The 13,962-nt window shown below is 45.3% G+C and overlaps 1 protein-coding gene across 4 annotated transcripts in view; it reads right to left on the reverse strand.

Moving 5' to 3' along the window:
• Positions 1-13,962, reverse strand: part of BICDL1 (BICD family like cargo adaptor 1) — a 48,079-nt gene that overhangs the window by 9,825 nt on the left and 24,292 nt on the right. For 2 of the 4 annotated variants that reach the window (XM_074920782.1, XM_074920783.1), the window contains exons 3-7: positions 5,730-5,846; positions 3,553-3,699; positions 2,360-2,539; positions 1,831-2,049; positions 523-666 (exon numbers count right to left, since the gene is read on the reverse strand). In XM_074920782.1, coding sequence (XP_074776883.1) covers positions 523-666; positions 1,831-2,049; positions 2,360-2,539; positions 3,553-3,699; positions 5,730-5,846 — 807 coding nt within the window. The remainder of the gene's footprint in view (positions 1-522; positions 667-1,830; positions 2,050-2,359; positions 2,540-3,552; positions 3,700-5,729; positions 5,847-13,962) is intronic. The other 2 variants (XM_074920785.1, XM_074920784.1) reach the window with 2 other exon arrangements.

Consider the following 13,962-nt stretch of genomic DNA (forward strand, 5'->3'; position numbering starts at 1 on the left):
TCATGATTAAGATTCTCTGGGTGTGCATTTATGAGGGTTTCGTGATGCTGCTGTGGGAGGGGGTCAGCCTTGCTCCATGCACAGCAGAGCAGCGCTGTTTTGTCCATCCAGCAGTTACACACACCCTTTATAAGGGCTTACTGCAAGCAAGATGGGTCAGACTGGATACCTATGGGTTTCCAGTACTCCATATCAAGCAGCCTTCTGCTTTGGGGTCTTCTGCTGAGAAGAATTTAAGCAAGACAATCTGCTGAAAAACAGGCTGGGGAAAGGTTTAAAGGAAGTTTGGGTGCTTGAAATGATGTCTGGGATGGGCCCCAGACAACTTGTCAAAAAACTCTGATCCTAAATGCATGAAGCCTCTGCACTGAGTTTAACAGAGTCTTCCTCATCCAGTCATAACTTGTTTTGGCCCAAATCCTCCTGGGTTATTTATCATGTTGATCTCTTCTATGGAAGGCATGGCTTGGAGAATGAACACTGGTGTTACAAGACCACATGTAAAGTGTGGGAATTGCTAACCTGGCTGTGCAGTCGTTGCAGCTCCTCCAAACTCTGCCTCAGTTTCCCCCGTTCTCCTTCCATTAATTCCCTCAGGGCTCGTGAATCCTCACTTGTTCGCCTGATCTGTTCCTCTAAGGTGTCATCATCGCTTCGTCGAGAGCTCTGAGAGTGGGAGAGAAACCTGTTGCTCAGATTTCACTTTAAAACGGGCAATTGCAATAATTGGTTTGGGATGGGGGTATTAAACAAGGAAGAGGAAAGTGTGAATGTGACTTTGGTAGAGTTTCAGTTTTGTTCCTGTATACCTCCACAATGGAAATAAGCTCAGTCAAAGGTACTGCTTCTACACATGATAAAAGAACACGCAGACATGTTCTCACCTTAGCATAAACCACATTTACAGAGACCTACCAACCACGTGGTAATATATGGCTACAGTCTCCATGTTTGTAGAACTTTTGCAGGACTCTCTGGTTTTTATTTAACAAATACAACTTCATCTGTATGCTCAGCCTTCTTACCAGCTGCTGCAGGTACTGAAACAAGGAGGGTGACTACTCCCATGTGGGTCTGCAGTTGCAGGGTCTGCACCATCTTACCACGGCATCTCAAATAAGTCATACTGGCAATGAAAACAGCTTGTGGGTGATGGAAATAGGCCTGATCTGAGCCATTTCAAAAAGTGAGGTGTTTTCTCATGACTCTGTACTCCTGTGGATGCTGAGGGGTCCCCCCATGTCATCCCCTGCTCTCCAGCAGCCCCAGGACCATAGCCCACCATACCAAATTGTGCTAGCAAAATCCTTCACCTGTCAATGGGTTTGAGTCTGGCAGCTCTTGCCCAGACATTTGTACCGAGTGTCAGTTCTCAGGGGCAGAACCTAACCACACTGGGGCTACGATGTTTTTGTGATATTACTGCTAATAGAGCGAGGTTAGGAAGATCCTAAGAGAAATAACTGACCTGTGATGTATAAGGCAATCTGCAAGATTTCCATTTTGAAACTCTGATTGACTGCAAATCTCAAGGAAAGCCTACTTTCATTAATTTTCCAGAATGTCTCCCAGACCAGTGATGGTTGTATGAGCTTGAAAGTTATGGCAGTTTAACCACTGCAGGTTGAAACCCCATGTGCTGGCTTGGCTCTTGGCTGACCATTCGAGACACATGGAGCAGGCTGTGCCCTGTGACAGCCCATCTCTGTGGGCCACAGAGGTTTTCTTGAAGACTAGGGACTTCAGGATCCAGTGGAAACCTGCAGCAAGCTCTGTCACCTGGACAAGGGGACATGCACAAGTCAAGGTCTCTCTGTGCCACCAACTTACTGTGGAGTCTGCCCCATCCAGCACATTTTGTATCAGTCTTTTCAGCTCACTGAGAGCTGCCCGTAGGCTGCCGGCTGGGACGTCTTTGGCTGATGAGGTTTCTGAAGACTCATCCATGGAGGAGTCTGTAGAGACTGCTGAGTCTGCGCTGTCATTTCCTCTGAGATGGGAGCAGAGATATCGCACTTGGCAATATGCCTCCCAGAGCTGCAGCCTCAGCTGGAACAAGAGAGCCTGACATTAGCCTGGGACATTGAGGCCATGGAGATCCTCCTTCCATGGTGAAGTGAGGCATGTGATTGCCAAACCTCACAAATATTTGTCTAGCTCACTATGTTGGTTTTGAAATGGATGTGGAGATTTACTTTCATATGGTCAAAAGGGTGTTGATCCCCCAGCTGAGACTACAACCTCAATTTTCTGGCTCTTGGTTCAGCTCCAAATCCAGATCAAATGCATTAAAATTCCTCTCCCTTTGGGGCTGGTCACAGAGGTTCATGGGCTTTCCCAGGAACTGGAGGGCAAATACCTGTTCTCGTTCTTGTTCCAGCTCCTCTGCCTCCATGCTCTGCTCTATCTCAGATAGCAGGGACGTGCTGGTTGTGTTGAAATTCTGGAGACTTCTCTCCTCACTGAGCTCTTCTACCTTTCCTTGTAGCTGCCGGTAGGACAGTCGCACTTCCTGGAGCTCCAGCTGGCTTTGGTGTAGCTTGAAAAGAAAATCAAGCAATTTGTCGAGGAAGCAGGAAAAAAAATAAATTAGTGGAGGTGATAGGGACTGGGTGAACCTCTTGGTTTGTGAAGGAGCTGAAAGGGAGGAATGGGTGTCATGAAAGAGGGTTTCCAGCCAGGAGGAAAGTACTCTTGGCTGGTATTGCTATTTATTGGAGCTTAATCTCCAAATGTCATTAGACACTATTTAGACTCCAGAATATCCTGAAAGATAAAAATAGCAGGTTAATCAGCACTAAAATGAGGAACATTGTGAAGAAGCTGGGACTCTGGTAAAAAAATTTGCTCAAAACAACACACCAGAAAGTAAATCCAAAAAGAAGAGTAATATAGACATGTTTTCAAAAAAAATCTATACACATATATAAATACAAATATATGTTAAAAAAGGGAAAAAAAAGATTCAGGGCTGTTTTGAAGAGCTGGGGAACCAGTGGTTGTCAATCCACAGAAGAGAAATGGAAAAATCATGTTCTCTACTAAGATGCCTTGAAGCCACAGAGGTGCCAGCTTGTTCTCTGGGGAGTGACATTTGGTGACACTCGGCTGTGAACACCATGGGGCTTGCTGGGAAACCATCTCAGCAGTGAGAGCTACGAGGCCGGTGAGTGCCCTCTGGGACAGTGGGGCTTAAAGAAGCCCCTTCTGAAGCCAACTCTACTAGTAAAACATTAAGTAAAATGAACTGCAACCAGAGTTCTTTGCTTCTTTTTACATTTACCTCATTTCCCCAGCACCCTGTACCACTCCCTTGCTCAGATCTCCCTCTCAAGCTGCTCTTTGCTGTCAAGATGCCCCACTGTGGCTCCTGTTATCTGTCCCTACAGGGAACACACAGGTCATTGCTTGCTGCCATGTTTACATGAGCCATTTTATTCTTGCAATTGTTTTGTCTCCCAGTTCCTATTTATCTTCCTGGTCAATTTTACCCCAGACTACATCTTTTACTTCATTTCCCCCCTCTTCCCTGTCCCATTGCTCCCTCCTCACCTGCAGGTCCTTGTCATGGCTTTGTCTCTCCAGGATGAGGACTCGGTCCTGCAGCTCCTCCACGGTTCCCTGGAGCAGGTCGTTCTCCTCCATCATGGCACTGAGGCGATGCTCCAGCTCCCGCTTTCTGTCTGTCAGCATTTTGATCTGCGGCGAAAGAGAGGTGGTGTCAGACCCTGCACTTGCCAGGGAGCAGAGAGGAGGGAAATCACATTCCCAAGAGAGAAATGAAACAGCAAAAAGCAAAAGTATGCACTTAGGTATTCTATACCTGTACAAGAGAAACTGTATCTCTGCGTGTGGTTTAAAGCTTAGGAAGGCTCTGAAAGGAAACCCCTCCTTCCCTAGGCTGCAGGGGCAGCTCCCAAGGGGCTGGGTGTGCACTGGGAGGAGGCCAGCAAGCAGGCAGAAATGTCCAAATGCATTAAGCGGAGACCAGCCCTGCCCACCCCTTTTACCTTAAAATTTGCAAGACTGGGCAAAACTAGTTACTTTTACTGTCTGTTCCCCAACTGAGCATGGTGGCATTTTCTCCTCTACGGGTGCTGGAGACCACTGGGTGAGTCTGGGGGATCCTGCTCCCTGCAGGGCTGTGCCACAGCACCGCCTGTACGCTTTTACTTAATTGCTGCATGTTTGCCAGGGCCCCACCAGGGATTTTTCTGTCTTTTTATTGTGAAGACTCATTTCTGTGCCATGCTTATTTTTAGTCTCCCAGCGATCAGTTGGCTTTAAAATTGGTTCATTTCTTTTAATTGTCAAAGGCAGCAATTTCAGGTAAAGAAGGACAATGTGCCAAGCAAAACCTCTGTGATTCAGTTAGCTGGGAACAATGCACAGGATGAATCAGCACTAGCCAAGGTCACTTCTTGTTTAACCAAGAAAAAGGAACCTTTTCCCAGATTAGTACACACAGAACCTCTGGGGACTGAGTATGCCATTTACCAGTCCCACATAACCCTAAATATTCCCCATGGCCTCCTTTCAATTCATGGACCATAGACAAATTCAGCAACTTCCAACGGCTTTCTTGGCCTGTTTGGGATAGTGTTTCTTTTCTACTTTCCAGGTTGCTGGAAAGATCTGGCTGCATGACGGAATATTAGCAAAGTGTGTGGACTTGCTCTTTCTCCAGGGTAAAGGCTGCTGTAGGTATTAGAAAGTTGCTCTTAGGTGACTAATGGTTTCTGAGATGTCTTTTCCCACCACCATCATGATTTGCATGGGTTGGAGAAAAGGGGTGCAAGTAAAATAAGAGGTTGTATGAAGAGTTCATGTGTGGTATCTAAACCAGTAATGAACACCCTGTGAATGACCATATAGGAGAAAAAAACTCTGCTGTGCGTCCTGGACTATGGGAAGGGCACAGGGGGAAAGGGATTTGGAAAGCAAGAGACAGGAAGGATGCGAGGAGGCAAGGTGAGGCATGCACAGTGACAGGCATGCATGACAGCAGCGATGCACGCGCAGGCAAACCCTTTCTCAGCCTCCATACTTACTTCAAGGACCTGCTGCTCCACGCCAAGGGGAGGGGAAGAAAAGGCGAGGGACCAGCAGGGAGCAGGTGGGAGTGGGAGAAAAGAAGAAATTGAGAGATTTTAAGAAAAGCTCTTCCAGACAGCTTATAGATTAAAAAAGTGATTGGGTAGTAGAGTTGGACATTTTCTACTCACTAGTTCTTGTCAGGGAAGGGAAGAGGAAGGAAGGTAATATCATTCCTGCTAATGTACCAGAGCTAAAACAGGCAGGGGCTCCGTGCTTTCCCACATGCATGGCTCAGAGGCAGGAGAGGATTGCTGCTTTCTTTGCAACCATGAGAAACAGAAAAAAACTGCCCTTGCAGACCTTCCCACCATGCCCCAGAGTTTAATCTGTACTGGGCAGCAGCCCTGCAAGAGCACAGCCATGGTTTAGCTCCTGGAAGATCATTCTCATCCATTCACTTTGCAGGCGTACTTGTGGTCAAGGCAGCGGTGGAAGCTGGGCCATGTCACCCCAGCCAGCCCTGGGTTGCAGCAAAAGTCCTCACTGGGGAAGTCCTTCGCCCCACAGCTACCATCCTTCTCTTTGCTCCAAGCAGCAGGTTTTGTTTACTCAGTTCAGAGGGGTTCATTATACAAGTTAAAACAGCTCTGGCCACCTTCTGAAGGCGTAAGGCCTGAGCGCAGGTGACTCACCTCAGCCTGGAGGCTCTCCAGCCTCACGATGTGTTGGCTGCTGGAGGAATTCTTCTCCCGAAAGTCCTCCCTGAGGGTATGGACCTGCAGGGAGAGCTGCCGCTCCACCTCCGACGCCTGCAAGGAGACAGCAGCTGGCGTTACCCCAGGGGGTCATCCCATAGACTGAAAGCAGTTACCTCCTCCTGCCCATGGGAAGATCTGCCCTGGTATGACTTTGCACAAGCCCTAGAAGCCCTAGTTTTGGCGGAAACTCTGAAGCCTGCACAGTTTGTGTGAGGGAAAAGCTCATCCTGGACAGATGTTGAGGACAGCAGCCATTTAGATCATGCTCATTTTTTCCCTTGGGACAGCCAAGGGGACACAGCCCGTAACTCTTTTCCACTGAAAAACAGCATGATGACTCCTGTGTCCTGCAGGAAATTCAGTTTTCCTCAAAAATAGTAGCCTAGTTGGGGTTGAGAAGAAGACCAGGCCACTCACAAAGGCGAGGGCAGCCAGTCTCCATAGCACCTAGGAAACACTACTATTAGATATATGCTTTCTAAACCTCTGAACATCTTTGGCACGGTCTAAAATAACAAGTGCTCTTTGCCTCTGATTTCTGGCTCCTGTCAGGGCCAGACGGAGAAGCATCCGCTCCACACGACTGTCGGTGCAGGATTGCTGGGCTTGGCCCTCTTTCCCATTTTGAAGGAGGGATGTCCCATTTATGCAGGGTGGTTTGAGGACAGTGGTAAGGCCATTCCTACCTGCAGGATCCAGGCTGCAGACAGCGCATATAAATGACAGCTTAGACATGTTAACTACTCTCCAGACAGCTTTATGGCTGATTTTTACACGGTGAACACACTTGTTTAGGCTTGTAAGAGAACATAAGGTTTTTATGACAAATCCCTAATGAGACAGTGCAAATGGATGGTTTTCTATTTAATTAGCCTCCATCAGGTTCCATTACACTTAGGCACAGATCTCCCCCTCTGGCAAATTATCTGGGAGTGAACTGATCCCCCTCAAGAGGCAGCACTGCTGTCCTGCTTGGGGCACAGGCAGAGCCCTATGGCCAACCAGCGGAGGTGGGAGGTGAGATGGGAGGGAGGGATGGGGGCAAGAGGAGAAAAACCGCATTGAGGTCAGCAGCTGTGGGCAGGTTTCAGAGTGCATCCTTATGTCTGGCAAATGCAGGTTAGGATTTGACCCAGGTTGCTCTGGCTGACAGGGAGCCCAAGGCAGCAGCTCCACCAAAGGGTGCAATGACTTTGCTCTAGCAGCTTGTGACCTCAGGAATGAGCACACAGACCCAGCCTGAGCTGCCCACAAAGGCAACACTACCCCCGTTTAAAAATGGTTCCTTATTTTGTATAGTCTGCAGCAAAATAATCCAAATCAGAAGCAATAGGTAAATGACTGTTCAAGCTCCATCAAGCGGAGGAAGCTGTGGTTGCCCCACAGGGGCAGGGGCAGCAGAAGACAGAAGCACCACCACCAAAATCAGCCAGGCTCTGACCACTGGCTTCTAGAATGAGAAAAGGTTTCCAACAATAAGAAATAATCTTGACTACCAATTGGTTTTTAGTTCCCTTCTTATCCTGGATTTTCCTGTGCTTTAAAGCCTCACATCAGAGACCTTTACATACTGCCCTCACCTCATTTATTTAATAAAGCCTCTTTCCATGAGCAGGGTAAACAAAATATAATGATAGCACAGCACTATAGGAAGGGGTTGGTTATTTTTCTTTCTTTAAGCAGCTATAGATTTCAAAGCATCCTGAGCAGCTATTAATTAATTGGTGACACTAAATAAGATAGATGGATTGTGCTTTTTTTGAATGATTCACTTGCTTTTGTAAAGACTGCTGAAACATCTTCATCCTGAAATACTCTGCAGGAGCCATCAAGGATGAAAAAGCACCAGATGAAAAGCACCAAAGGATTTTGCCTGCAAGATGCTGACCACACTCCCAAGGAGCACAAGTGGTACCAGATGAGATGACACACCAATATTTGATGGTTAATTGTATAACATAATTTATATGCTAGAACAATTCTATGTACAGACAGTATAAATGTACAATATAGCAGTGAGAAAAAGGTAGTGTTAATGGCATTGTAAAATTCCATGGTAAGACAATGTATAGCTGCTGTTGCTAGTTCTGGTCCCCATGCTCAGACTGGAGCAGGTGAAGGGGTGGGCTGCAAGGGTGATCCAGATCGTGGAAAGTCTGTTATATGAAAGGAGACTAAAAAAGGATGGCTTGTTTTATCTCATGCAATGAATGCTGAGAGAGGACTCCCTATAAATACATCACGGATAAGCACACAGAAGGGAGAAGCGCTATTTAAGCAGAAGCACAATTTTGGCAGAAAAAAAATGATGTGAATAAACTGGGTAAGAGTATATTAAGGCTGGGAATAGGAAGATTTCTACATTTCCAAGGAGCTGCAGTAGTATTCCTCCTCCTGCACCATTACAGTAGGAGAAATGGTGGCAAAAATTAATTTTGTGATGGAGCTGGATCACTTTATCATGCAGTTTCTTTCAGAGGGCTGCCTACGACAGAAGGGAAATGAATTGACCTCAAAGGTCCTTTCCAGTACTAGACTGCATGCAGGACTGTAAGGTTTGTATTCACTTGCTTTAAATCATCATCTGGAATTTATCTACTTGCTGCTCAGCCTACATGCTCACACATCTTATTCCTGCAGTTACAGCCCACTGGGGGAAAGAAAGGACTCACGACTCACTTATTGTTAGCATTTAGGGACCTAAAGCACACAGGATGTTACTGTGTCACCTCAGCATACACCTTTCACATCCTATATCCTACAGTAGAGAAAAGCAAAAATAATACTTTCTTTAGCCTCATACAGTGGAGAATACTCTCTGTGACCAGCTGTTTAATGGAAGTAAACAGAAATGACTGTATCATGTGTTTCCCTCCACAGGAGAATGAGGAAAAGTCTTCATCCAGTTCTTCAAGATAGGGAAATGACTGATACCTTTAGTCTCACCTTTGCAAAGATTTGACTTTTCATATACAGGTGACAAAGTCTTCTGAGCTGAGCTCTGGCCATGGAAACTCCCTTTTCATGCTACATTTGCTTCAGAGATTATTAATACTGCTGCTGAGCTACCCTTTCTAATTGATTTCAAAGTCTAGATTTTAACATCAATTTGCATTATTATATGGAAAGCCGCCTTGACACTGTCCAGTATTTATTGGGCTTTATGGCATATTTTCATACAGTGTCTACTTGGGTTCTCCACGCCGCTGTACATGTGTGCATGTGTACATGTGTGTTTTAAATCATGAGCTCACTACTGATTAGTTCTAACATACTCTTTTACTTATTCTCATCAGAAGATGCAACCTTCTATCTACATTTTTCCTTTATTCCTCAAATAAGCTATGGCCTTTGTTGAATTGAAACTAGTTTCTTCTTCCTCAGCCAGTCTGCCTCTACTCTCATTATGCAAACTGTAGGGCTTTCTCTTCCCCATAAGTGTTTTTCTAAACATTAAAAGCTAAAACCTTTTGTGGTTACATCAATTGTTTAATGATGAGCATATTTAGTGAGAGCGAAGTAATACTCTTTCCAGAAAGACAGAAATATATTGCCCCACATTCTGTATTTAAGAAAGAATTAATTTCCCGGGTATAGGCAAATTAGACAACACAGCCACCAGGCAGAGTTTGGAACATATCTGCAAAAGTGTAGACATCAATTAGATATATTCAATCAGCTGTGAGATTTGTTTTCTGGACTTCAGGCAAGGTTTAGATGAGATTTGGGCAGTGCAAGAAGAAAGGAAGAGCAGGAGGACATTTTGGCCTCTGCTCTAATTAAGGGTTTTTTTTCATTGCAATCCTAATTAAATTTCTCTTGTGATTAATTCTGAAGTGCTAAAATATACAAAACTGTGTACATATTTGGTAGGAAAAATATGGTTTACCAGTTACAATAACTCTGTGAGGTTTAACATCTGGAATATACAAGCAATCAATAAATTAAATAAATGTAAATAAATGTAAATAAATTGGAGCACTGGCACTCCTGTGAAGAGTTTGGGATGGACTGTGAGAAATGAACGGCCTGTAGGTCAGTCTCATTCAATGAAAACCCTCTTTCGGGGGAAAATTTGCTAACTAAAACTAATTGCATACAAAATATCCAGCTATAAGTCATGTCAGAAAGAAAAGGAGAATGAAAAAACTTTAATAGACTGTAGCTGGGTGAAGAAACCAATGTTTCCGTATGATTTACTTCTACAAACAAGATGATTCAAATTTAACAAAGGATATTGAAGATTTTCTTGCCTAAAATAGCTAAGAAAGAGAAGTCCTAATTAGTGCTAAATTTGTAACACTCAGGAGAGTGTTCCCCCTTTTATTAATTTGCTAACAGCTGACTTCAAGGGACTCCCCGTTCCCACTGTGGTACCATTAACACTTCAAACCACTAATCGCTGCCTCCCCTGGCTTCAGGTTCCTGGATTCCCAGCTCTTCTCTGGGAGGAAAATATATTTGGCTACTGAAACGCAAGCAGAGGAGGAAACAACAAACACCTTGCTTTAGAATAATAATTTAAAGAAATACATTAATTTGGCTGCCGAGGGAAGCCCAAGAGTATTGGGATTGGTGTCCTGCCACCGCAACCGGCACCCTGGCACGCCGGGGTCTGCCAGTGGTGGTGGTAAGCCTGGATTTTTGGGCTGACCCATGCCAAGAAAGAGGTGAGGCCATGGCTATTTTCCAGCCCTTGGCACACTGGTACCATAAGCAACCGTCTATATTTTGCATACACGGAGGTTGCCCGATTAGGGAATCTCTGAGAGCTTTATACCAAAGGTCAACTTTAAACTGTTCATTGAAGCATTATTCTATCCAGGAAAGTGCTTGCATCATACTGGCGCTCACTGTTCATCACCTTTCGAGGGCTTCAGTTTGCCTTTGCTGATTTATGTGCACAGAGGAGGGATTCCCCAATGGATAGCCCCTGGGACGTGGCACCCTCAGCCCGTTATGGCAGCACCGACGCGGGTGTGGAGAAGAGCAATGGCACTGTGGTGGGTTGGCCAGACACCCACCCAGCCGCTCTCTCACTCCCCCTCCTCAACACGATGGGAGAGAAAATAAGATGGAAAAGCTTGTGAGTTGAGACAAAGACAGGGAGATCACTTACCATTAGAGGAATTTGAAACAAAAACAGTGACTGGGAGATGTAATGGGCAAAGCTTGGACCGGCCATTGTCAGGGTCTGGATTAATAGTGGGAATTTTTTTGCTGTTGTAAAGTGGTGAAGGGATGAGGGGTGGGGCTGTACTGAGTGTCTATATTGCCCACCTTCGTGGTGTTGTGATGTGGCCGCTTTGATTTTGGTGAGACTTTTTTTGTGGTTGATGTCATCAGTGAAGTTTGTGAACAGTGTGCAACAGGGGTTTATTTTAATAACAGTTCTTAAATACACATTTCACCGGCACAAGGGGTGGAATTTATTTGATCTAGGTGGCCAGGCACTGGCAATGGGGCTGCAGGGACCTCTCTGAGGAGAGGCTAGGGCTGCCCCATGTTGGACACAGCCCATTCCAGCTGGTTCCACAACAGCTCCACAGCAGGGCCCAGCCGAGCCTGCCAGTGATGCCAGTGGCACCTCTGGGAAAATGTACTTAAGAAAGGACAAAACACTGTCTGGCAGTGATGAGTGAGGTAAAAAGTGTGAGAAACAGTCCCATGAGCACCAAAGTTGAAGGAGGAGGAGGATGACCTGGCTAAGCTTTTTTCCAGAGAACCTCTTCCCACTGCTCCCCAGTGCAGCACAGGACATCAAAGTTGGGGAGTGTTGTGCATCATGGCCAGGGCCAGCATTGTCCCCATCTCTGCCAAATGATGTGGTGGGGCTGAATCCTCCTCTCTGTGCCTCATCCCTCGCTCTGCTACTGCCCAGATGTGGGGAAATGTAACTATACAAAGTACGTAGCAGATTGGTCCTGGTGTGAGAGCTGTCACTGCCCAGAGAAGCTGTGTGGAACAATGAGAATTCAGGAAATCTGTAACACTTCCAAAATATTCTGGTTGTAAACATCCAACAGAGACCATTAACATTGATCCCATGGGGTATTTTTAGAATAAATGGATTTTTAAGACTATAAAAGTGCTAGGATAATGTTATGTAATATATACCTCATATATCCAGTAGCTATAAGCAGACTGGCAGGTGGATTAAATACCAGTAGCCAGAGTATATCTGCTCTGCTTTGCAGGTAAGATTTACTTCCTAACACAGATTTCTTTCTGCCAGGAACCATGTCTGCAACCTGCCATAGCACCCATCAGCCCACTTGCTAGTGTCCTTCCTGGTTTTGACCCCCAGCTGCTTTGTTTAGGTAAGATCAGTGAGACGGCCACTGTAGGGACATGCAGCATCCAGCCCCAAGTGTCCTCACTGGGGCCTGTCACTGAAGTCAAACGTCTATGTGAAATTGTGAGTTGGATGTAGCACACTCTCCCTGCCTCTATCGCCTTTTTCAGTGTAATTCAGGAAAATTACTTCGTATATGGCATTTGGTGCCTTTGTACCACACAGCTTCACACTCAACTACCTGCAATGGTCTTTACACCCCTGCAGGTCTCCTCCAGGTTATTTCTTCTCTCTTCTTATTCAGAGGATCCAAAAGATCCCTAACCGCTTAGACAAAAGGGTTTGATTTTGTAGCATACTGTCTGGCCTTCTTTGTTAGAGCTGTCACAGGCTGATGAGCCTTCCCTTCAGTAGGAAACAGGCTGACGTAAAGCACAGGCCAGCTAGGTTGGTTGGGGGGTCCTATACTGACAACAGAGTAGGTGGACAAAAGAGAAAACAAATAGGCTTTTTTTTTAGCAAAAAATGGACCTGTCAAGAAAAAAGGGAATCAAAGATCTAAACTATGAGGATCCTTAATTACCAAAGCAAGGAGTCTGAGTAATGGAGAAGCACTGGAATTACTCTTTTATAAGCATCAGGCTCAGGACCCATTACTGATGGGAAAAGCCTCATGGCTGTAGAATTAAACCTAGTCTGAGAGGATTCTGTGAGACAAAGGACAGCAGTGGCATCTTATGCTACGATCTGCACTACTTCCATAGTCATGACATTTTGGCAATATGATATTTTATTTGCTTGCATGAAAGTGAATTCTTTGCTGCAGATCTGCTCCCCTTTCCCTTCTGTAGGACAAGCAGGCAATGCTTAGTGTATCATTTGACCTCACTCCTATTTACCTGAGTTTTAAAATAAAAATAAACCAAGAATGTGCATAGTTTTCTCTCAACACACCCCAGTCATGCAGTGGGCTCTTGTGGATGGCAATGAGTTAATCACACATCAGTTCAGATGCCTCACAGCTGTGATGCAGAGGGCAATGGGGGAACTGGCTATAAGAAAGAGCAGGGAAGAAGTGTGGGGTTTTTTTTTTTTCTTTTTTTTTTTTTTTTCCTCTGTGGGGCTGGGCTTATGCCTACTTGCTGAAGTATAGAAGTGTTGTTAGAGTGGAGATGTTCAGCTCCTTGGTGGAAACTTCCACAAAACCTGAACCTGCTCAGCCTGAAGCTGGATTGCCTGTTTTGGGGGCTGAAGTGCTTGCTTGCTTTGGCTAACTTTGGTTGCTTTCCATGTTTCTGAGGGCTGTAAGTAGTGCTGAAGTTAACTGATGTTAATACTCAGACATGTTAAGGTACTGTTACTTCTTTCTTTCCAAGCATCCTTGAAAAATCCTTTCAGTAGGGCTAGTGAACTCTTGCTGCATCACTAAGCATAAGTGTGAAGGAGTAGACAGGGTTTTCCTGGCAATGTAATTGTTGGTTTTTTCCCTTTCTATAAGGCTAGCTGATATATGGGAATCAGTTTGCAAGGCAAACATCTGAATACTTTGGCAAAGAGCTTAGGGGAATGAATGCAAAATGGTGGTCTTCATCTTGTTTTTTCAGTATGAGCTCAGACAACTGGTTGAGGCCAAAACCCATTAGCTTGGGCTAAATCATCTTACAGGATTAGGAACTGCTGTTCAGAGCAGAAGCAGAGGCAGTTGTGTGCCATATGGGGGCAACTCTATCTGGGTGTAGTGTCTCTAGGTTCATTGTTTTAATGAAAGAAAGAGCTTCACAAGTGGATGTGGGTTGTGCACATGTTTTAGGAGGTGCTTAAACACGAGTCTCCCTTTTTTGTGGTTTATTCTTGACCTAAGCATTTGGCTCT

The sequence above is a fragment of the Athene noctua genome, chromosome 17 (assembly GCF_965140245.1).
Source record: "Athene noctua chromosome 17, bAthNoc1.hap1.1, whole genome shotgun sequence".
Lineage (NCBI taxonomy): Eukaryota > Metazoa > Chordata > Aves > Strigiformes > Strigidae > Athene > Athene noctua.